This window comes from Drosophila ananassae, chromosome 2L (assembly GCF_017639315.1).
Source record: "Drosophila ananassae strain 14024-0371.13 chromosome 2L, ASM1763931v2, whole genome shotgun sequence".
Classification (NCBI taxonomy): Eukaryota; Metazoa; Arthropoda; class Insecta; order Diptera; family Drosophilidae; genus Drosophila; species Drosophila ananassae.
Genome location: NC_057927.1, coordinates 16,751,874 through 16,772,960, shown reverse-complemented (window position 1 = coordinate 16,772,960; position 21,087 = coordinate 16,751,874). Strand labels below are relative to the sequence as shown.

General features: G+C 43.5%; 2 protein-coding genes across 7 annotated transcripts; one reads left to right on the top strand and one right to left on the bottom strand.

The window, feature by feature from the left end:
• Positions 1 to 184: 184 nt before the first annotated feature.
• On the bottom strand, positions 185 to 19,770 carry LOC6501338 (cation-independent mannose-6-phosphate receptor). Of its 6 annotated transcripts, none has more exons than XM_032451732.1 (18): positions 19,698 to 19,770; positions 19,275 to 19,350; positions 19,143 to 19,205; positions 18,429 to 18,645; positions 18,206 to 18,369; positions 17,858 to 18,141; positions 17,653 to 17,800; positions 17,478 to 17,599; positions 17,305 to 17,417; positions 12,897 to 13,351; positions 12,630 to 12,743; positions 6,985 to 7,131; positions 6,455 to 6,634; positions 6,266 to 6,392; positions 4,529 to 4,596; positions 1,278 to 1,539; positions 1,044 to 1,174; positions 185 to 999 (listed from the first exon to the last, which is right to left on the bottom strand). In XM_032451732.1, exons 2-18 carry the CDS (start codon positions 19,332 to 19,334, stop codon positions 910 to 912), a joined length of 2,745 nt encoding a protein of 914 aa, XP_032307623.1. In that variant the 5' UTR covers positions 19,335 to 19,350; positions 19,698 to 19,770; the 3' UTR covers positions 185 to 909. The 6 variants fall into 6 exon arrangements, with proteins under 6 accessions (XP_032307623.1, XP_014767004.1, XP_001955020.1 ...); XM_014911518.2 differs by having other exon boundaries at positions 19,674 to 19,757; XM_001954984.3 differs by having other exon boundaries at positions 185 to 990; positions 19,674 to 19,757.
• A 10-nt stretch (positions 19,771 to 19,780) lies between these two features.
• LOC6499253 (integrator complex subunit 12) lies at positions 19,781 to 21,048 on the top strand. The gene has a single exon (XM_001954983.4). The coding sequence runs from the start codon at positions 19,916 to 19,918 to the stop codon at positions 20,909 to 20,911; it is 996 nt and encodes a 331-aa protein (XP_001955019.1). The 5' UTR covers positions 19,781 to 19,915; the 3' UTR covers positions 20,912 to 21,048.
• Positions 21,049 to 21,087: the final 39 nt, after the last annotated feature.

Genomic DNA, 21,087 nt, shown 5'->3' with positions numbered 1-21,087 from the left:
GAATGCCATATCTTTGTTAATATTCATCCGGTTCTTGGGATACCTTAAATAATTATTTATGCCCATTGTATATTTTCCATCGATGTGCATAAATGCAAGAAATAAAATAAATATATAAATAAAACCCAGCGAAGCCAGTATCTTTATCAATGGAGGTAAATTGACCCTTAAAAGAAACGCATCATTAAAGTTGTTGTGTTTTTATTGTATATGCAAGTAATTAAACTTTTACATTTAGGCGCAAAATGTTTCGACCTAACAACTTAAACAAAAAGGACAAAAACAAAAGTACATATAAGTAAGTACATATTTTCCTAGGATAAAAATGGCTTCAAATACTATCAAAGTTTCAAAACAAGCTGGTCTTTTGTTGTTTAAAAGGAAATCACCATGCAAGCAAGGAAACATATTGCTGTGCCATATTATTATATACAAATATAGACATCAGCGGAATACTACATTTTTAAGCAATTGTCCTTTGCAATTCTCTGGTGAATGCTGCTGGCACTCAGATATAACTATAGAGTTTTGATTAGGGAATCGTTCTTTACACTTGAAGGGTAGGTATATAAAATATATAATGTTTGTATATATATATATATAGTTTCGTTAATTGGGTTTTCTTTTTTTTATCGTCGTTGTAGCCTACGCGTATTGTACAATTTACCTTTCTTACAACATCCTCAAGCAATTCTCTCGCACAAAATCTTATCCTTACTAGTGTTTTTTTTGTTTATCTCACAATCAGTTCCAGTTTTTTCTCAGTTTTGTCTTTGGTGTTCAATGCTCCGCTCTTTGGGATCTTGTGTATCTTCTTGTCTTCGCGTAACCTAAGTTGCTACCCCCGCATCTGTATGGCCACCTTGAGCCCCATGCTAATTATGGCTTAGACGTGTTTTTGACTCCCACCTACAGCAGCATGTCGTCGTCGCTTTCAGTAAACTCTCCGTTCGGCTCCAGAAGCAGATTGGCCTCTTCGTTGGACTGCACCTGGGAAACCTGACCTGCGTTAGATAGGTAACAGCTAATGGGTCACAACTTACCCGGGAATACCGCACCGCGGAGTTGCTGCGCCGGAAGAAGCGACGGACGCGCTGCCTCCGTGCCGGAGAGAAGGCAAACATTCCTAGGCACGTCACGACGAAGGTCACCGACAAAATCGCCGCCAGTATTCCTGCAAAACGAGAACCAGATAGGAAAGAGGAAGGCAAAAAGGGATGGAGTGGAAACAGAGGGTCAGGTCAAAGTGAAACGGATGAAACGGCGTTTGCACTTACTGCCCACGGAGGCCGATGGCCCGATGGGAGTAGCCGCCGGATCGGCGCCAGTAGTCGGTGTCGATGGAGTAGTTGACGTGGCCGCCTTGGTTGGCTTACCCGCTGGCTTGACTGTGGTGGTGCTGGTGGTGGTACTGGTGCTGGTGCTGGTGCCGGAGCTGCCGCTTCCACCATTAGTGGGATCGTGCTGGGGCTCACCCAGCGATAGAAACTGGCAGATGCTCGGAGTTCGCTGTACATAAAGCAAATTGCATTGCTGGTCCTGGAAGAAAACGGATTCGCGTAATTAGAAACTTTCTTCATTAAGTGCGGAGGAAAATAAATAAATAAATTGATATGGGGACGGGCATAAATTCCAAAGTAAAATACGACTCGCCCCAGACAAACCCCAGGCATCCAGCCAGGGTACTGCACAAATTTGTGGCGCAACAACTGCTCGTAGCTTGTTTCCGCATCTTGCTACTTCCTCCCCTCACCCCTGGCGGACGCTTTTTTTCATCTCTTGTTCCCTTGTAACACTTTCACCCAAAGACCATTTCCGGCGCGACCAGCGACTGCAAAATGAAACAGCAAATGTGCGCATAATTTAAAAAGTTTTGCGGCACAACTGCAACTGCAACTGGCAACTGCAAGTGGCAAGGCAAAAACGCTCACGCTGGTTGCCTGGTAGAAAGTTTCCCGCCACGGCGAGGCGCCGCATCAGACACGAACATGTCCGCGAGGAGAAATAGGAAGGATGCGAGGGCGGACTCACCAAGGATACGCGAGGGTGGGCTGCAGGATGAGGCGGGGGCCAGGCAACGCATTAAAAAGTTTGCAGCCATTTAAAATCCCATTTCATTGAATCGCTAATTTTCCAACAGCGTCGCTGCCAGTAACAGTGCCAGTGCCAGTGCCAGGAACCGTGTACACAGCTCCTTTTTGTTAATGCCCAAAAGTTGTCCTTCGCTGTTTATATATAGAATACTAAAATTGCACACACCTACACTTGCGAAAATTCTACCAAAGAGATGTTTATAGCGAAGTTAACATTTTTAGGGATATTATAAATATAACTTAACTAAGTTGTATTCTTTATAAAAACATTGTTTTCACCTTGTTTTCACCCACCATGCTTCTATCGAAAGACTCTATTATTTTTCCCAATGCATTTTAAGGATTTTGAGTGTTTTTTGTTTGTTATTTTATCTTTAAGCCTTTCTACTTCCTTTTTTCCGTCCTAGTAACATCTTTTCCGACTTAACCTGTTGAGCTAGTCAGATGAGTTAGATGTCTAGAACAACGAGGAACTGAAATCGCAAATTTAAATTCCCAGGATTATTTCATGCAATTAACAACATCGGATAATCCACACACGACAGCCAAGTCCAGCCAAAGGGTGTTGGTAGATGCCAATAGCATGGGGGCCGTAGTTTGGAATGGGGTTTGTTGGGAGTTCAGAGGCCACACTCTCTCAACTGTGTCATGATCCCCGTCGGTGACGGCATTTGAAATCGTTTGTCGGAGGTGGCAAGCAGCTTGCAGCTAGTTTAAATTTGGGTCAATTGCCTGGTGGCACAAATGCTAAATCGAAGCCAAACGGCTGCAAGAGTACTGTCTATCCGTGTGAAATATAAGAGTTTCGACCCACAAAACATGCCGGGAAATGTTTTCAATCACAACCGCTTCCTCCGGGCATTTTTGTACAGCATTGGACTGCAGTTCGTTTGGCGGGTGGGGTTGGGTGTAGTGTTTTCGACGTTATTGCCGGTTAATGCACCACAACCCCAAGCACTAATTGCAAAACGTTTTTCGGGCACTGCAAGCTATTGCAATCCACTAATTACAATGCATTGTGCTTGGGAAAATGGGGGGAAAATATTTCGGCCACCTGCGGTTAATTGTCGTTCGGGTTAAACAAACAATTATTAATTAGGTTAAACAGAGTCAAGAGTCGGGCATAAAGCTCCCTGGCTTGTATGCTAATGAAGCCCGTTGCTGGCAAAAGCCACAACAAAGTCGGATCCTTGGTCATTAGTCAAAGAGCTTCAGGAATGTGCAACTTAATTATATTATTACACTAGTACCAGTGGCCCAGCAAGCAGCTGAAGCAGCATACGAGAATACTGGCTTGTAATTTAATTTCCTCCCAACGACTACCAACGAACATGGCATTCATTTGCTAATAGATTCAAGACTGGGACGGTACAGGGATCCCAGCATGAGCCTGTTCAATAAACCACTGCGCCAGGTCACAGCGAACAATTTGCGTTTGATGCATATCTCTCTGCCTGATATTCATCTGGTTGTATTGCCCAAAAAGGGGTCACAACCGCCTGCATTCTGTTACGCCAGGCAAGGGCTTAGCACTTGGGCTTGGAAATGAATCTGGCAAACAAAAGCTCCAGCTCCCAGCTCCAGAAGCAAAGAGCAAGGCAAGACATTAGACAAGAAGCAAGAAATGCAAAGCGAACCGCAAAAACAGGAAACATAAAAGGACAAAGGACAATGGGTGCTTAGAGGAGGATGAAAATACTGGAACGAGGATGCACACCAAAGCCGATTGCGAAGTGGTAAGCATAACAAAGGACACCTGCCACACTCTGCCCTGGGATTCCTAACCCACCACCCAAAAAAACCACCGCATGCTCCAAGGCGGTCGTCCTGCTGTGTCAGTTGTTCCCTGGTGGCCCTTTTCCTTTCACATATTTCTTACATTTTCGCTTTGAAGCGCCGGGTCTCTGAGCCTTGTGGCAAGACTTTTGCAAAGATTTCTGGTTCACTTAAGAAAAAAAACTCAAAAGAAATAACAAGACAAACAGAATTGTATTATCCCAACCGTTAATACCCTCATCATTATTATTAAGAATTTAATTACATTTTTTAACTTCTGTTAACCCAAACTGGTGAAATAAATGTTATTTAGGCTTCACAAATTATAAAAAAAAAACTTAGAAATCTCTTTAAACAAAACAGAACTACACCTACCATTGTAAAAAAAAGTACTCTATTTTATACATCCTATTTTTAATGGAAAAATTTCTCCCCAAAATAGTAGCTGCCAATTCAGAAAGGTAATAAAAGAAATGCAAAAAATTCTCGCCAAGATTGTTGTATCCTTTTAGCCCCCCTTTAACTTTCTTTGATGCGCATTTGACCAGGCAAGGAAAAGCGCGCAACGTTTTTGCTATCCTTGAAGGAGGCAGGGTAAGCAGAAGCACCAGGTGACTTACCTCCTTTGAGAGTCAGGTTTAAGCTTTCAGACTACTTACACTGGAAATGGTACTGCTTGTCTCCGTCTGGTTGCTGCATATCAAGCGGATCTGGACGTTCATCGTGCCTGCGAAGGATGTTAACGTAATAGGGCATTAGTTTCGAGAGCACTTTAATTAGTTCAAATGAACCCACATTCAAAACAATCTTAACCCTAATAAAAGCTAACAAAAAGCAGAGACAGCCCCAAAGCCAGGCTTTCTACTTTCCACTTTAATGGCCCAGACAAAGGCTGGCATCCGCACACTGTATCCTTATCAAAATTTCAAATGATACAACCCAACATGGGGCCCGTGACTATGGTTTTGACTATGCAAGGGATGCGGCATACTCGGGCATGGGGTAGCCAACTGGATTGGACCTGGACACCGCAAAGTTATCGCATAAAAGCCAAAAATAATTATCACCCGAGACGACAACACAGCTCCCAGCCTACGGCTCCCGGCCTGCCTGGCTGTAGTCCCATGAAATCCTATGGGGTCAGGCTTCTGTTGTCGGTCAAATACTCGGGCTCTGCTGCGTTAATCTGAAGGCGAAGGGATGGGGAAGTCAGACCAGTTACACTAGAAAAGCCACACAAAATCTAAACGCCGACAACTGGTTGGGATTTTGGCAATGTCTCTTACATTTATTCGTCCACTCCGCCCCCACAGACATTCCCACAGTATCTGCTAACGCCTGTCACTGGGCATATTAAAATTGTCCGATCGTTTGCAGATTGCGCATTGTCATCCAAGAATGGCGAAACAGTTTGTGTGCTCCTCAGAGTTTTAAAATAATTCCATTTTACGGCCGGAGCCTGGGACAATGGAGATGTGTCATAATTAAATCGTCGTCAGTTTTATTTGTCAAAATAAAAAGTTTTGTTTTAATGGCAAAGTTTTAAGTGCCATGCAATGGCACGAATAAAAATCATTGTGCGAAAATAAAGCAGAGAGCTCCAGCTCGGGGGAAATCTCCGACCAGTTGAAGCCAGAGAAGCCCCAGCTCCCAGCAACCCATTTCCAGTCTGCCCCGAATGTCTGCTCTGCATGCATTAAATATTCATGCAGTAGTATCACATCAGCGACAAAAAATATATATTTGTATGACTAAGAAAAAAACAGGACAACTCCAGAGAAAAAGAGAGATTTTCCCAAGAGCAGCTAGATTATTTTACCGCATTATCTCGACAGTTTTTTCGTTAGCTTGCTATTTTTATTTCAATTTTTTATGGTATAATTTGAAGCACTTTGCTTGCTTTTTATTTCCACCGCAGACGGACAAAAAAAATTGTAGTTAAAAAGCAAACGAGTAGAACTATAGCGAAAAAAGCCCCGTCAGCCCCGACAAGTGTCGCAGTTGCAAGAACGGCGCCGCTAAAAAAATACGAGCAGCAGCGGCAAAAATGACGCGATAAAATGCCTGGAGGTTGGGTCGCCAAAGAAAGTGCATTGGGCTATTCGCCAAATCTAATGCGATTCTCCAGTCTTACCGCAAAAAAAAATAAACACCCAAAAGCGCACCAAAAACCAAAAAAACCAAAATAGAAAAGAAAAAACACGAAAAGCTAGATAAAGAAAAGCAAACAAAATGGCGGCAGAGCGCGCGTGTTGCACCAACGGAAAGGGAAACGGATTAGGAAACGGAAACGGCAGCGGAAGCGGAAGCGACAAGCGACAACGCTGCCTTTCGCCATTTCTTGAGCTCGGGCTTCCGGGATATGTAAATCGAATTAGCCATGGTGCAGGTCTCACCTTCCTTGCCGCAATTAGGCGACTCGTGCCTGAAGAATATGTTGACCAGCGCCTGCGAATAGTCAGTCATCGCCTTGCGGTGCTCTCCGCAAATATTTACCGACATCTTGGTGGCGTTGTAGACAACCTGAAATTGCGACAAGTGAATAGATAGCTCCGGTAAGCCACACTCACATTCCAACCACTCACCTCAATCTTGCCGTCTTTGGTAAACGGTGCACTCTTGAAGTTGAAATGCTGACCCAGCTCGTCGTGCACCAGGTCGCAGGTTTCCGCATTGATGGTGCACTCGTGCGGCGGGCAAAAGACATTGGTCTCCCACTCGAAATCATAGGCACAGTCCTCGATCGAGCGCAGCACCGGTTGTCCCTGAAAGGAGCAGAGCATAGGAAGCTAATAGAAGCGTGCAAGCAATTTGCTGTGGGTCGGGGCCTATGGTCCTGAAGTAATTGCATAAATGCTCCCCGTAACTGAAATCCCAACTGCAGCCAAAGCTGACCGCTCAAATGGACGACCAAAGCCCATGGAATACTGCCCCGGATTTGTCCGGATATGGCTGGGATTGTAACACTTTAAAAAATACATATACGCACATATTCTACTTTTTATTTTTTTCTGCAACTTCAGTACAGTTTATCTAGCAATATCCTTCTTTACTACTACTAACTCTATTTACATTAATAATTCTTCTAGTCTGTGATTTTCTTTGGTGTACTTACCCGACCCGCACGCATGTTGCAGTTGAAAAGGATGCGCGTAGACAGCTCCGTTTTGTTGTCCGTGGGGCAGGGATCGCCTTTCACATACAGAAGCTCGGCGGAGGTACGATTCCTTCGCGACAGCGATACCAATGGAAAGCCCATGCTCTGAAATGAAACGGAGAGGAGAGAGATGGGGGCTTTAAAGAGTGCTCGTCGAAAGCGAAATGTTTAACTTTATGTCTGAGATTGCGGCAAATAACTCGAAATCCCTGTCTGAGCCACGCACACGATTATGTGTCGCCTGGTCCTCGCTCCTGGCCCTGGGCTCCTGGCTGCTTGTTGCTACCCCTGTCGCCGGTATCCGGGCCAACTAGCGGACTTTGGGAGAAGTGGCCAGTACATCGATGCGATGATAACTGGTGTGGCAAAGGATGCACCAAGACACGCCGGTTCGAGTCAGCACAAACGACAATTTAATGGATAGTTCAATGGCATAGACACACCTGACAAGTTTGCTGGAAAGTGTCTTGAGCTTGAATTACATTTTTGGAATTCTGTTTTTTATTATTGATTTTGTTTCCAGACTGGAAGACATTAAGAAAATAGGGCTATTTCCACCTTTGATTGTTTGTAGAGTCGCGAAACAATGTAAACTTTTTTAATAAAATTCAAACCCTTTATAAATGTAGAATCTCTGGCATCTGACCAGCTTGTCGCCTGTGCAGCTGTTGCTGCCCCCATCGATGGAGCACGCTAACTGCTGCTATTGGCAATCAGGCAGCTGATTGTCCAACTTGCCGGCCAACGACGTGAGCTTAATGCGCAAAAAGCAGACAGACCCACATCCGGAGGAGGAGAAGGATGAGTGGGGGCATCAGTAAAAGAGTCTGGGAGGCAGCAGGCGGAGTGGGATGGAAAGGATGACCGAGCTGGAAAGCAAGTGCATTGGCGTTCGAGTGGCACAAGATTTATGCTCGGGTCAACAAGGTCGATGGCGGCAAGCGGTGCACATGCTGTCGTCTCATCTTAAACGTATTAGTGGCAGAGGGTGCTCCGGACCCTGGTTGTGATCTCATTCCGTATGCAGCTCAGGCGATGTTTTAGCAGTTTGCTCTATTATTTATTGCTAGCCGCCTCACTGGCTATTCCCTTTCCCCTTTGAAAATCCATTTGAAAATCAAAATCGCAGCTAATGCGCCATCAGCAAATACACAACAAGATACAGGGGCAGCACAGTCCTCCTCCGTTGGCCTGACCTTCGCCAATCCCATCCTCATTAGCATGAACGGAGAAAAGGGGAGGCGTAACGGCAACGGAAAAGGACCCCAAATCGAGGGGGACTTTGTCGGCGCGCTTGGAGGCGCCAGCTTACCGACTTAGAACACAGGGCAGTAAGTTTTCCCAGTAGCTTGCTGTGCAAAATTTATTGAAAAACTTTCTTATCGCATTTGAACAAGCCAGTAACTTCTCTGTATGTTTTTCTGTGCGAATGTGCGTGCGCTGGATATTTGTGATTATTTTTTTTAAGTTTCACAAAAACTTTCCACCCAGGAGTTCCCAAGAAAAAACACAAGAGTAAAGTAAATACAAGCGACGACTGACCGGCCAGTCTGAAAGTAACTTAATTGTTTGCAGATACAAATAAATGAGTTGAAAAAAAACGAAATCAAGCACAAAGGACACAAGGGGCAGGACAAGGCCAAACTGGCAACGGGAAGAGGGAAAAATAAGAGGAAAATCTTGTCTTGATTGTTGGAGAATCTTTGGCTCAGCCAGGGAAACAAATCGAAACTTTAACGAGAATTGTGAGCGAGTGGGGGAAATGAAAGAAAGATTAAAAGAACTGTTTTTGAATCCTGAAAGGATTTCAGGACATGACATTCATTTAGGTAGCTCGTTCTAATTAGTGGGAAACTAATACCACTAGGGGCAGGGGCATCATTTTCTCTTAGGCAGTGGGCAATCCCAAATCGAATGGGCTTCTCCTGAGACAATCAGATTAAGACGAAAATAACCTCGCAAGAGTATCAAGGCTTAAGGGATATAAAAATAATTAGATTTGTAAGGATACTCCTTCAGATTTAACCATTTTAAAAGTCAAACATGTATTTTTTTTATTTATTCAATTAATTAAAAAACGAAAATTTGTATCCACTGAACGGACGCAAACTTTGTTTCAGATACAAGCAATGGAAATTTTTGCACAGTCAGCTTTTTTAGGAAACTTGCCGGCAGGCAAGAACCTAAGACAGAAACTCCAGAAGGCTCTGAGTAAGGAATTGAGTGAGAAAGGGTCGTCCGCCCTGTGGCCCCATGACGCTACTGCCTGGAATCTGAGGAACTACAACAACAATGACCGGCCAAGAAGTCCAAACAACAACCATGACAGTGAAGGACAGGACAATAACAGGGATAACAATAAGCAGGGATAACTGGCGAGTCAAGTCGAGTTATGCCCAGTGAGGTTGAGGCATTCGGCTGTTTCCTCAACAATTTGATCAATTTCATTATTAATCCGATTTTATGGGGTGAAGACCCCAAGCGGCAGCCATTCTGACGATTTTGTGGTTACTGTCGGAAGTGCAAATGCAAATGCAAATGGGCAAGTGGCAGTGGAAGTGGAAGAAGCACCCACTTCAAGTGCCGTCCTGCAGCCGATTACGGAGTCCTGGGATTAAAGGAGAAGGAATGCGGGCCAATTGCCATGCCAGTCACATGCCCGTTGCCAAATTTGCACTGGCACAAGTCAAACGCCGTCATCGCGTTGACAACGAACTCGCTGCATGCCAATGAATAGACTCGGAATCGCACTCACAATCCGTGGCGGTATTTTCAACAAAAAAAATCAAACGTGTCGCTGACCCGGGGCTTCCCGAAAGTTAACAGCCATTGAAGAGAAATATATATATTGAAATTCACTTAACCCTCTAAAGCATGAATTTACAAAAAAATAGCTTAGAAACTTAACAGCCTACAGTGCGTATGGGTAATATTACTTTCGTTGTTCTTTCAGTTTAAAGTTTAATTGTTTTAATTGTGTAAAAAAAATGTAAAACAATCGTTAGACAAAGATTGAAAAAGATTTCTGGGAAACTGCTGTAGTTCTTGTTACCAAGAAACCCCAGTGGAACCACACGGGTTAAAGGCATTCCCCCAAGGATTCTGGAAATACTTCTTCCATTGTGAGCGTTAGCCATTGGGGGATATGCAATGGCAGCACATTAAAATATGTGCATGCGATAAAAAGCTGCAGCGGGGGAGGGAAAAGATGCCAATGCAGGCGACAACGTTCGACAACTGCCAATGAGTGGGCGTGGTTGGTGGGAGAGCCAACCTTTTTTTTGGTTGGGGGTATGGAACATTTTTTGGTCCGCTCAAGTGCGCGTCAGCAGCTACGAGCAGCACATTTCCGTTTCCGCACACGAAATACTCTGGAAACGGAGCATTTTCAAAATGCAAAACGTGGCACAAAATGTCAACAGGGGTTGGAAGGAGACCGAAGGGAGCAGGACTCCACAGTCTGCCGCGAGAGAGTCGGGGCTGGGCAAAAAACATAAAAAAAAAAATAAAGCAATAGAAATTTTATAAAAATATATTTTCCATGACTGCGTTATTTCTAGGCCAACGGCATGCAAACAATGCCGATGGCACTTTAAGCCGCCACCCCCCATACATTCCACCCTCACGCCCATAGCCCCACCCACCCATCGGGCCGTTACAACGGAAGTGCTTTGCACAGCACGTCGCCGGTAGGCACCGGCACACACCCCCTCATACACACACACACACACTCACCCACTCATATGGAAGCTGCTGGCCGCTAAAAGCTGTTTTTACAGATATTTTACCCATGCTGCTTCCTACTGCTTCCCTGCTCCCTGCCGCATTTTGCCATTTCCTTCCGTTCCGTTTCGTTACGTAACGCGACGTTACGTTGGCTGACCTTACGTTATGCTGAAATATTTCATTCGCGTGCTGCCAACCACAAACCACCCTTTAGACCCCTCCAGCCACCTAACCAACCGACTTAACTGCCCTCCAACCTCCAACCGACTCCGGTGCATTGCCATTTCCAGCGCGTACGTGCTTATTTTTTACCAACTTGAACAGTGTTTTTGTTCCCGGGAAATTTGTGCAGCTTGTGATAAAAGTTGAAGCCGGAAGGTGCTAGAGCGTAGAGGTGAAGGGAATGTAGGCTAGGCTATAACGCGCGGTCGGCTTTTTGCCCCCGGGCATATGGAAAGTGCGCCAAAAATATGACCTCCCCACGACCCGCTGGCATGCATCCCATTGTCGCATGCAATTATTGTGCTGATTGAAGTGGGGCGGTTGCGGTTCGAGGGGCGTGGAAACTTAGCCGGGGTGACATTTTAATTCAAATCCAACTTTCTCACCAAAGCCAAACTGGCACAAAGCCGACCCAAGAACTGATGACAGCCAGGAAGAATAAAAACTTGGGAGACATGCGAACAATAAATTGAATAGAATTTCTGTTCAAAGAAGAACTGCATTGCAATTTACTTTACAATAAGTTATCTAAAAAATTAATATCAACAGATATTTTGTATTTTGTACGAATTCCATCTGGATTCCTAAGGAAATTATGGTCCTATGACTTAAGCAATTAAATCAAAGCAAGCTCTTTTTTGTGGCATGTGTGAAATGCTTCCCAGAACGCATTTATGAATTATTGAATCCTGGAAAATCCTCTCCAATTATCTCATTCATTTGCAAAGATTTTGGCCAGCCCAGGGCATTAGGGATAATGGGCTGCCATTTTATTTTTTTCACCATTTTGTGGTCCTGGCCAGAAATCTCGTTTCAAGCAAATTTCATTGCATACTTTTGTGGGCTTAAGTATTTAGGCACCGACCGGTCCGAGTTGGACAGTTGCTGGCCTGCTGGACAGTCGGGGCTAGACTGACCATTGGCCACATGCTCGGTGCTCAGTGAGGAGATTTTTGGCATTAAACAACTTTTGGCCGCTGTCAACGGCAGACAGTGTGAGAGTTTGAATCCACAACTGAGTCACAGTCCGAGGCCAAGTTCCCATCTCCATCTCCTCTTAATGAAGCTAGCAAATCCACTGGTCAGTCATTGGGGAATTAGGAAGTGAAGATGGGGGGCGGGCGGCCGAGGTTTTACTTTTGGGATGTGAGAGGAGCTTAGCAATTAGATTGCTGCATATTTAATGCATGAATGGCGCCACAATTTTGGGCATTTGACCAAAGGGCCACGGCCATATTGAGGCATTTATGAGGTGGAGCACGGGCGGGCGGACTAGCGTAAATTACGAGCGATCCCCTGGGCTCCCACTCATAGAATACATGCATGCAAAGAGTTTTAAGCACATAAGCGGCTTTCTTTCACGTGCCAGCCACTCACACGCATACATATATCCGACCTTTGCATCCCTTTCCCAACCCACTCCGACATAGTTGAGTATGTGTGTGGCCTCGCATACATATGTAACTTAAATCACTTGAAAAAAAGGGTTTTTAACAGAATATTTTAAACACAAAATCATTTTTTTATCAAACTGTAAAAAATATGTTGTAACTTTTGTACTTTTAGTAAATTAATTATTTCACCTCTTCGAAAAAAAGAAATTTCTTTTGGCAAAATCAATGAAAATTGAATTGATTTTTGTATATAATACTTACTCGCTCCTCCTCGGGGGCTCCGTTGGCCGCCACTTTGGCCATGCAGGCAGCAGATCCGCCGGCACAGCCTAATTGGTATTTGGGCACTAATGGACGACACACATTCAAAAAGAACTGGAAAGAAATAAAAGGTAGACAAAGGCTTGGTTTTGGGCTGAATTCGTTTTCAGAAGAGTTCCTGGCTGAGTGGCAAAGACAAAAGCCAGCAAATTACGGTCCGTTTCGGATCCTGGCCTGGCCTGGGGGAAATCAACACCGCCTGCTCACCTTGGTCGTTTTGGGCACCAGATGCTCCATGCTGGCCGGCAGTTCGACTCTTGCCTCGTAGTTGTCGCTGGCGCTAATCAATGGCGTTAGGTCGATCAGCTCGTCCCCACTGCTGCCAAGTCCATTCGAAGTGTGGTCCACGTAGATGGTCGCCTGGCATCTAATCGGCTCCCGGCAGGCAAGAGGCGTCTGATATTGGATCAACAGCTGGCAATTGGAGTCCTCAATTATTTTCGGAGCCTCTGTGCCCGTATTGCCTGCAGATGCATTGTCCTTGGTGGCATTGTTCGCACAGACAAACTCGATTTTCGTTGACCAGCGCTTGTTGCCAGTGGGTGTGGGACATTCGGCACCGTTCTCGTACAGCAAATAAAGGGAGCCGCTTTGATTGAAGCGTAGCTGTGAGTTGGAGTTGCCCAGGCTGATGGTCGTGGAATTCTGCTTGTAACAGGCGCCTGCAAGTGGATGGGAATCGGTAGGATCAATTGAGTGTTCCAGCACAGCTCCAAAGAGTCAAGAATAAAGGCAAAGACCATCCCATAAAGACAAACAAAACACCATGGGCAGTAAATCCGGGCTTGAAAAAACCAAAACCTTTCAACAACTACACTTGGAAAAAGATTAAAACTTCTGCGTAAAATAAAAATAAATTTTTTAAAAGTAAAACAGGCCTTATCATCTAGAAGTTTCTCATAAAATAGGCCCTAATTTTTTTCCTGAAACCCTCTCAGTTTTATTTAAAGTGTAACAGCGAGCTTCGAGTCCTGTTGAAATGAAGTGGTAGGACATCAAAGGCGAAATTAATTGTTCTCCTTGTTTGTCAACTTGCAAGGCTCTTTTTCAGTTTCTTTTTTCAAGTCAGCAGGACGCTTTTGATTCCAGGACTCTTCTTTATTCAGTGACTTTCGATCATAAGAGCATAAAGCAATAACGCCAACTCAGAAAATGGGTTGGGAATTCCCATTGATATCAGAGTTCTTCCAAAGGAATTTTAGAATTAATTGCCCAAAATATGCTTTAAGATATTTTTGCAGCTAAAAGCATACTGACAACTCAATTTTATGGAAATAAACAGTGTCCTCTTCTGGCCTGTAGCCGTCGTTTTTGGCTCTTCCCTTTTCAATCTTCCATTTCACTTGCAAACCAACCATTTTGAGCAACGTCACTCACATTTGCCAGATTTTGATTGAGCGCCCTAGAGCAGACAGCATTGTGATTATGATTTGACTAGAGTATGGTAATTCCAATTCGACCCCCCTTCCCACCGTGTCTTCATTCAAAATTTTTATTCTTTATTGCAGACATTGGACAAATACCCACACATCCCACACATCCACATGCCGGTTCAAGAGCCATGACCAACAACAAGAATATAAAAGGAGAAAAAGACCAATTGAGGTGGCTTTTGGCAAATCGAAAAAGAAATCGAATGTCAACTAAATTGATAAATGACATTGTGGATATGCGTGACAATATATGTATGTATGTTAGTCCATATAGCCCGGTGTAAACATACATCGTATATGGGTGGCCGAAACAGGACCTGTGAGAGTCCTGCAGCAGTCTGCAATTGAATTTAGCCGGCCAAGAGTTTGGAAAAACACAAGACGTCCTCTGGGGATTTATACACACAGCTGTGGTTAGTAAAAAAGTTTTGTTTTTAACTAAAAAAAATGTACAATAAGAATTTGTTTTATTGCTCTTGGTTTAAACTTTAAAGAGAATCACATTTTCTTTAAATACGTTTTTAATTTTGGAAACCCTTTCTTATTATTTATTTATTATTTTGTTAGCAAGTGTTTAAAGAACCCACAAGTGTGAGAAGCATGTATTGTTGTGCGTACACCTTGGGGTGAAAATCATTTCCTTGTCAAGATTATCCAACGAGATTGACCTGGTCAGAAGCAGTACCCACAGACACAGATACAGACACCACCCCCGCAAATTCAATCCCAATGCAATCTCTGCTCGAAACAAGCCTTCGGGCTCGCATTGCGGTCATGAAACGAAACATTGTTCAAATTCCGCCTTTTGCCTTTCGCCGTTCGCTGGAGAAGGGTTAAATATAAAGGGGATGACTTTGTGGCATTGATAAGGCAAACTCGAAACGGTATGCCGCAAAATATTTTAGGACGCAGATGGCATCAAAATTGGACGGGGCACGAAGCCACCCACTGCAAATGGTTAAGAAAATGTCGGCAAATTGAATTTCAATAAGAAAACACCCAAGAATGGGCAAAGAGACCCTAAAAACATTGACCAGCAGCCGCCAGCACTGGCTACCAAAAACAATATACAAAAAAAAAACGCCGTCAGAAGCGAGAAAACAAATATAAAACGATTTACTAGCTGCCTGATGCCCACTTGGATGGTGCTTCTTGGCCAAACAGCTGCCGGCAAGTGTTAGTTACGGCTGGAAGGGGGCGTGAACGGGTCACGGGGCTTGCTTTTTGTCCAGTTCTGGCCAAATTGAATCTGCCTTCCAGCCGTGGCGCCACACAAATAAGCAAAAGAGACCAATAGTCACGGTATTTTTATGGGAAGTATTATAAGTATTGGGGGATTATTGGATGTATTTGTGTTTATGTGTGATTTATGTGGTTGGTGAGGATTATGTGTTACATTGGGATTTTGGGTGGTTGGTGTGGTTAATGTGGGGTGTAAAGATAGTGGGAGGATTAAGTGTGTATTTGGGTGTTAGGTTGAGGTTTTGTGTTTGGGGTTAAAAGTGGGTGGATTTAATGGTAGATTGGTTGGTTTGAAGAATATAGGGTTATAAGACTGGAGGATGATATGGGATGGTTTTTTTTTTTGAATGGGATTATTGATTTTATGGGAAAAATTTGATTGTTTGAGGAAGATAATTTTTTTTTGTATTTTGATTAATTTTTAAATTGTTTTTTGTTTATTTGGTTTGGATTAGATTTGATGAAAGTTGAATGTTTAGGAAGATGGTTGGGGATATTGTATGGGGGAGGGAGGGTGGGGGGAGGGTAAATGTTATATATTGAAGGAAATGAAAGGAAAATGAAATTTTGAGTAATTTTTTGTTTATTTCTGAATAAAGGATGTGTGGTTTGAAAAGAAGGGTGGGATGAGAGGGTGGTGTGAGTGGATGATTTTTAAGGGATGAAAGGTATGAAGGGGAGAATTTAAAGAGGGATGGTGATGTATTGGGGGGGGGTTGAGAAAAGGTGTGTATTTTGAGAGGAAGTTGGAAATAGAAAATTTTTTGAGAGGGGGGGGAGAGGGGTGTTAAGTTTTGGGGGGGGGGGGGGGGGGGGGGGGGTGGGGTTGGGTGAAGGAGTTGGAATTAATTTTGTTATTTGTATGGGGTTGGTAGATGAAAAATAGGAGGAGGAAAATTGGAATTGGAAATGATGGGGGATTTTGGGTGATATATAGTTGTGTGGTTTGTGGTGTGGGTTGGAAAAGATAGGGAATGGTTTTAAATAATGGTGGGGAGAGTTGTGTGATTAAGAAAGTATGGTAGAGGAATAGGTTTGGAGGAAAAAGGATGGATAATTTGATTTGATGGATAGAATGTGATATTTTAATTATTAAAGAGATTCTGAGCCCCTGCCCAAGTATGGGTTAGGTCTATATGGATACCAGACGCGTTTCACATGCCAACAGCCGACATCGGGAAAAGTTGTTATTTGCCATGGCGAACAGTCCTCCACGTATGTAAATGCAACCCATACAGGGAAAATAAATAGAAAAATATAGTTTCAAAGCTACTCTGATGCTGGCATTATGTACAATATGCAGCATAAATAAAGCTCTTTTTCAAAAGCAAATTTAGAGGTAGAGTTTAATTTTAAACATAACTTTTTCACAGAATTAACTAGTTTTACCATAAACTCACCATAAAATTCTATGTTAATTTCTGAACAAATTGCACCGGAAATTAAATTAAATTCCCTTCTTAACTTGACTAATAAAAAAAGAACCTAATGGGTTGCCATCCAAACATGAGCCAACTCGTAAATTATGTAAATATATGACGGACCACATCAGAGATCTAAATCATTATCCACACACCCTTGCTTTTCCATTTCCACACACCCAACTGTGTGTGGATGGATATGTTAAGTGGATACCTACGAATAGCCACTCGTGTGCGCTTCGATGGGAAGCGGATGAAATGGTCAACACTTGACAGAACTCATCCCTATGTATCCTACATTCCTCTTCGGTTACCAAGACTATTATGGCCAAGAGGGCCACTCAACCAGAATGGCAATAAAAAATCATTAATACCGCCCGCCCAACAGGAGTTCTCAGAACGATGGAGTTTAGAGAGTTACCGCTTTATGGCTTTAATTACGTCTGCTTTATGGCAATAAGTTTCGCATCAGCACTTAAAATCTACATTAATATTTAGGGGTGAAAATGGTGGACTTACCGCCATTTTCTTGGCAGGGATCCCCGGCATTAGAGCACACTGCCACGGTATAGTTTCTGCCATCTTTGTTCAGAGTGTGCGCGGGCTTAGTGCTAAGCGCGCTGAGATCCAAGCTATTTAAAGGTAAAAAGGTATTCAAAGTGGAACCATTAAATTAAACGACAAGCACTTACAACTCATTGGTGGAGGTGAAGGCTGTGCACGGTTTCAAATCATTGCAGGCCAACGGAGTGACAAAGTTGAAAAGATACGTGCAGGAATCAGCTCCAAGGCCAGAAAACTCAGGATGCGCGTTCTGAAAGACATTACTATGATCTATTTCTTTATATCTAAGAACTATCTACCAACCCGAATATCCTTTTCACAGCTAAAGTAAATCACACTGGTGTAGTTAACGCTGGAGTTGTGGGCACAAGGTGTTGGAGACTCGTGTCTGAGCAAAAGCTGTCCATTCTCAACCACCGGTCGTGACTGACTATTGCCGAAGTTAGTGAAGCTAAAAAGAATATATAAAGTTAACTGAACTCTCAAAGGAAATTTGGTTGAAACCTACCGCTTTTTTATATCGCTTTCTTTTGGATCATAAAGACAAATGCTACTTCCTGGCGGACACATGCTATTTTCTCCATAGAGCACCGGCTTACAAACATTTATCAAAAAAACCGCATTCTGTCGGTTACTGGTTCTGTAATTGTTGTCGCTCAGTGGCATTAAATCGAAAATTCCATTGGATTTTGTGTCCCTAACACTGCAACTATTTGACTGCTGGGCATCCGGGATGGAAAGGCAGGCCAAAGGAGTCTCGTAAGTTATATAAAAGGAACAGGCATCGTTAGACTAAGGAAAAAGAAAATGGAATATATAGAAATCCACATCATATTCATTTAAAATCAGACATTACATAGGGCGTAATATGGATGGGCTGGGCATCAACAGTATAATCACAGCTGAGGATGACGTGTAATCTGTAATTAGGATTCTCCTTGGTCCCATTCTCACACTTGGCCCCGCCATTATACTTGAAGTACATCTTTCCATGCTTATAGTGCAGCTCATGTTGCCGCCCTGAAATATTTATAAAATTGAGTTCCTTTAGAAGAAAAAACTTTATAGATTCTGCTTACCTAGAATGTACTCCTTGCCATCCTTTATGAGACAGGCGGCTACATTACTTTCCCCATTGCAGGGCTTAGTGAGATTGCCGCAGATGTTGAAATCGAATTTGTCATTTCCATTACTGGGACTTTCTATCACATGGGCCAGATCCGAGCGAAGACCATTAAAGTCGAAGGAGCTGCCATATATGGGTTCTTTCAGCTTACATTCCTGGGTGGAAAACTCCTGAGAAAATAAATAAGAATAGGGTATCGATCAGGCCATATAATAAGTATATTACTGCTATTTTAAGTTCTTCAAATCTTCAAAACTAAATATCAAATGACTAATTTTAGGGAATAACTTTGAATAATTTTTGACAAAACATTTAATCTGTAAACTTTAGTGATTAAATCGTGAAATATGCGTTAGAAAAATTTCATGTAGGGTAAGTTATGTATTTGTAGGGTAACTCTTGGAACTGCTTTTTATTTCTTATCAGTAAACTGGGGACTGATTGACTTCTGATGACTATTCCCGGCCAACAAAGACTGGAACCGCTGTACATAGGCACCTTTGTGCGGGTGTGTGGTATTCGGGTCGTAAACATGCACTCGAAGGCGTTTCAACAAAGGCGTTTGGGCCAAAACGGCAACAAGTGCGCAGCGCCAAACCAAACGAAAACAAACAAGCAGCCCCAAACTAGCCACCCACCATCCGCCACCCACCGGCCGCCCACTTACCAGCTGATCGGCTGCGTCAGCGGCAAAACCCCTGCTGCAGAAAAACGATAGTAAAAACCACAACTGCAAAGATAAAACAATAAACATTACTCGATTCTCTTTATATAAAATATTTAAAATTGTATTACTCACCACAGGAATTATATTGGCCCAGTTGGGGGTGGAGAAGTCCTTAGCGGAGCTGCAGCGCATTTTGTCACCTGCAGTTCTAAAGAGAGAAACACAGAATGAATACAAGCCGCAAGAAACTAGGCACCTTGTTTATGGTATTACTAATACTCCAAGGAGATTATCAGCAATTTTGTTTGTCTTATCACAAGTCCACAAACTGTTTATTTTGAGAGCCAATTGCGATTTGTTATTGTTAGTGCTTGGCTCTTTCTTCGATTTTTCAACGGCCGGCTGCTAAAAATCGTATTGTCACAATGGCCGCAAACAAAAACATATAATTTCATGATTGCGTCGCATTTTCACGATACGATAAAAAACGGACGACGCGCATGTAAACACTAATTATAAAAGCACATATACCTTAATATTTTTCAGTTGAATTACCTGGCTAAAAACAAACAACACGAAAGACTGTTATTTATGCGATTGCCGGTGAATGGCACCGGTGACGGCGAGGAAGAAGAAGAACCAGCCAAGTGGTTGGCAACTCTAAACAAAATCAGCTGGTGCTCGCGTCTCTTATGGCCAGGCCTAACAAAATACTTTATTTTTGCATTACTATAACTTCCCTTTACTAAAATTAAGAGAGTTTCCTGTTCACTATGGCTGCCAATATAGCTGCTGTGGCAACCGCTGCCCAGGAGGTGGACCCGGTACTCAAAAAGGCCATCAAGCTGCTGCACTCCAGCAATCCGACATCGGCGTCTGAATTGCGTTTGCTCTTGGATGAGGCTCTGAAGGCGCGGTATGGCCCTGAGAAAAATCTGACTAACAACATGTCTCAGCGCATGAGGGATGACGAGGGAAGTTTCCAGGGAAGAGCTGCTACTCCGCCGCAAACCATAAACACGGACGAAATCATTAATTTAACAAACTCACCGGATAAGGAGCCCTCCGACTCGGTGGACACCATCGCCGACTCCGATGATGGTCTGAGTGCAGCGGGAATAGTGAATACTGTCGATACTGGAGATTTTGGCGACCTGAATTGTTGCGTTTGCGGCGAAATGGTATTCACGGCCACGAACCGGTTGATCGAGTGCTCCAAGTGCGGCACCATGTACCATCAGGAATGCCACAAGCCGCCAATCACAAAGGAGGAGGCAGCCGACGACCAGGAGCAAAACTGGCAATGCGACAATTGTTGCAGCAAACCCAGCGGCAGCAGTCGAGCAGCTTCATCTACTGCGGCGGTCACACCTACGGTTTTTATAACCGACGAACCCATGGGTTCCATGCCACTAACCAGCAAAACCAAGTCTTCGGTGGCATCTTCGCGATCCTCCACTTCGTCGAATTCCTCGTCGCCGTTTTACAGACCCGAACCGAGCAGCTCAACCAATGCCAGCAGCAGTAGCAGCAGCAAACACGGCCACAAATCATCATCTTCATCCTCCTCAAAGTCTCATAAAGAGGACCGTTCTAGCAAGTCCTCAGGAACATCAGGACTAAGCGGGCTGGGAAGTCTAGATAAGCACAGCAGCAGTGGCAGCGGAACCTCATCCTCTCGCCGCAGTTCCAGTGCCAAGTCAAGCTCCAAGAGCAGCTCGTCCAAGCACCACGAAAGCAGCGGAAGCAAGCGCCGCTCGAAGCAATAAGAGATTTAGGATTTTAGATTTAAGTAAAAAAAAGCAGTGTAAGCTTTTTATTTTTGTAAACAAAATATTTTCGAAATAGGTGGATTTAAAATTAACAATGTAAACTGCAAATTAAAATGAGTTTATGAAAATTTAAATACATTTTTTTGTTTCAGCATTTAAGCTAGAAATAATCT

Bases quoted from the DNA above. Each gene is read 5' to 3' on its own strand.
- LOC6499253 (XM_001954983.4), top strand. From the start codon at position 19,916: ATGGCTGCCAATATAGCTGCTGTGGCAACCGCTGCCCAGGAGGTGGAC.
- LOC6501338 (XM_032451732.1), bottom strand. From the start codon at position 19,334: ATGCGCTGCAGCTCCGCTAAGGACTTCTCCACCCCCAACTGGGCCAAT. The intron at 18,370-18,428 runs GTAAGCAGAATC...TAAATATTTCAG, and splicing joins TGGCAAGGAGTACATTCTAG to GGCGGCAACATGAGCTGCAC. The intron at 12,744-12,896 runs GTGAGCAGGCGG...ATTTCTTTCCAG, and splicing joins TGGTGCCCAAAACGACCAAG to TTCTTTTTGAATGTGTGTCG.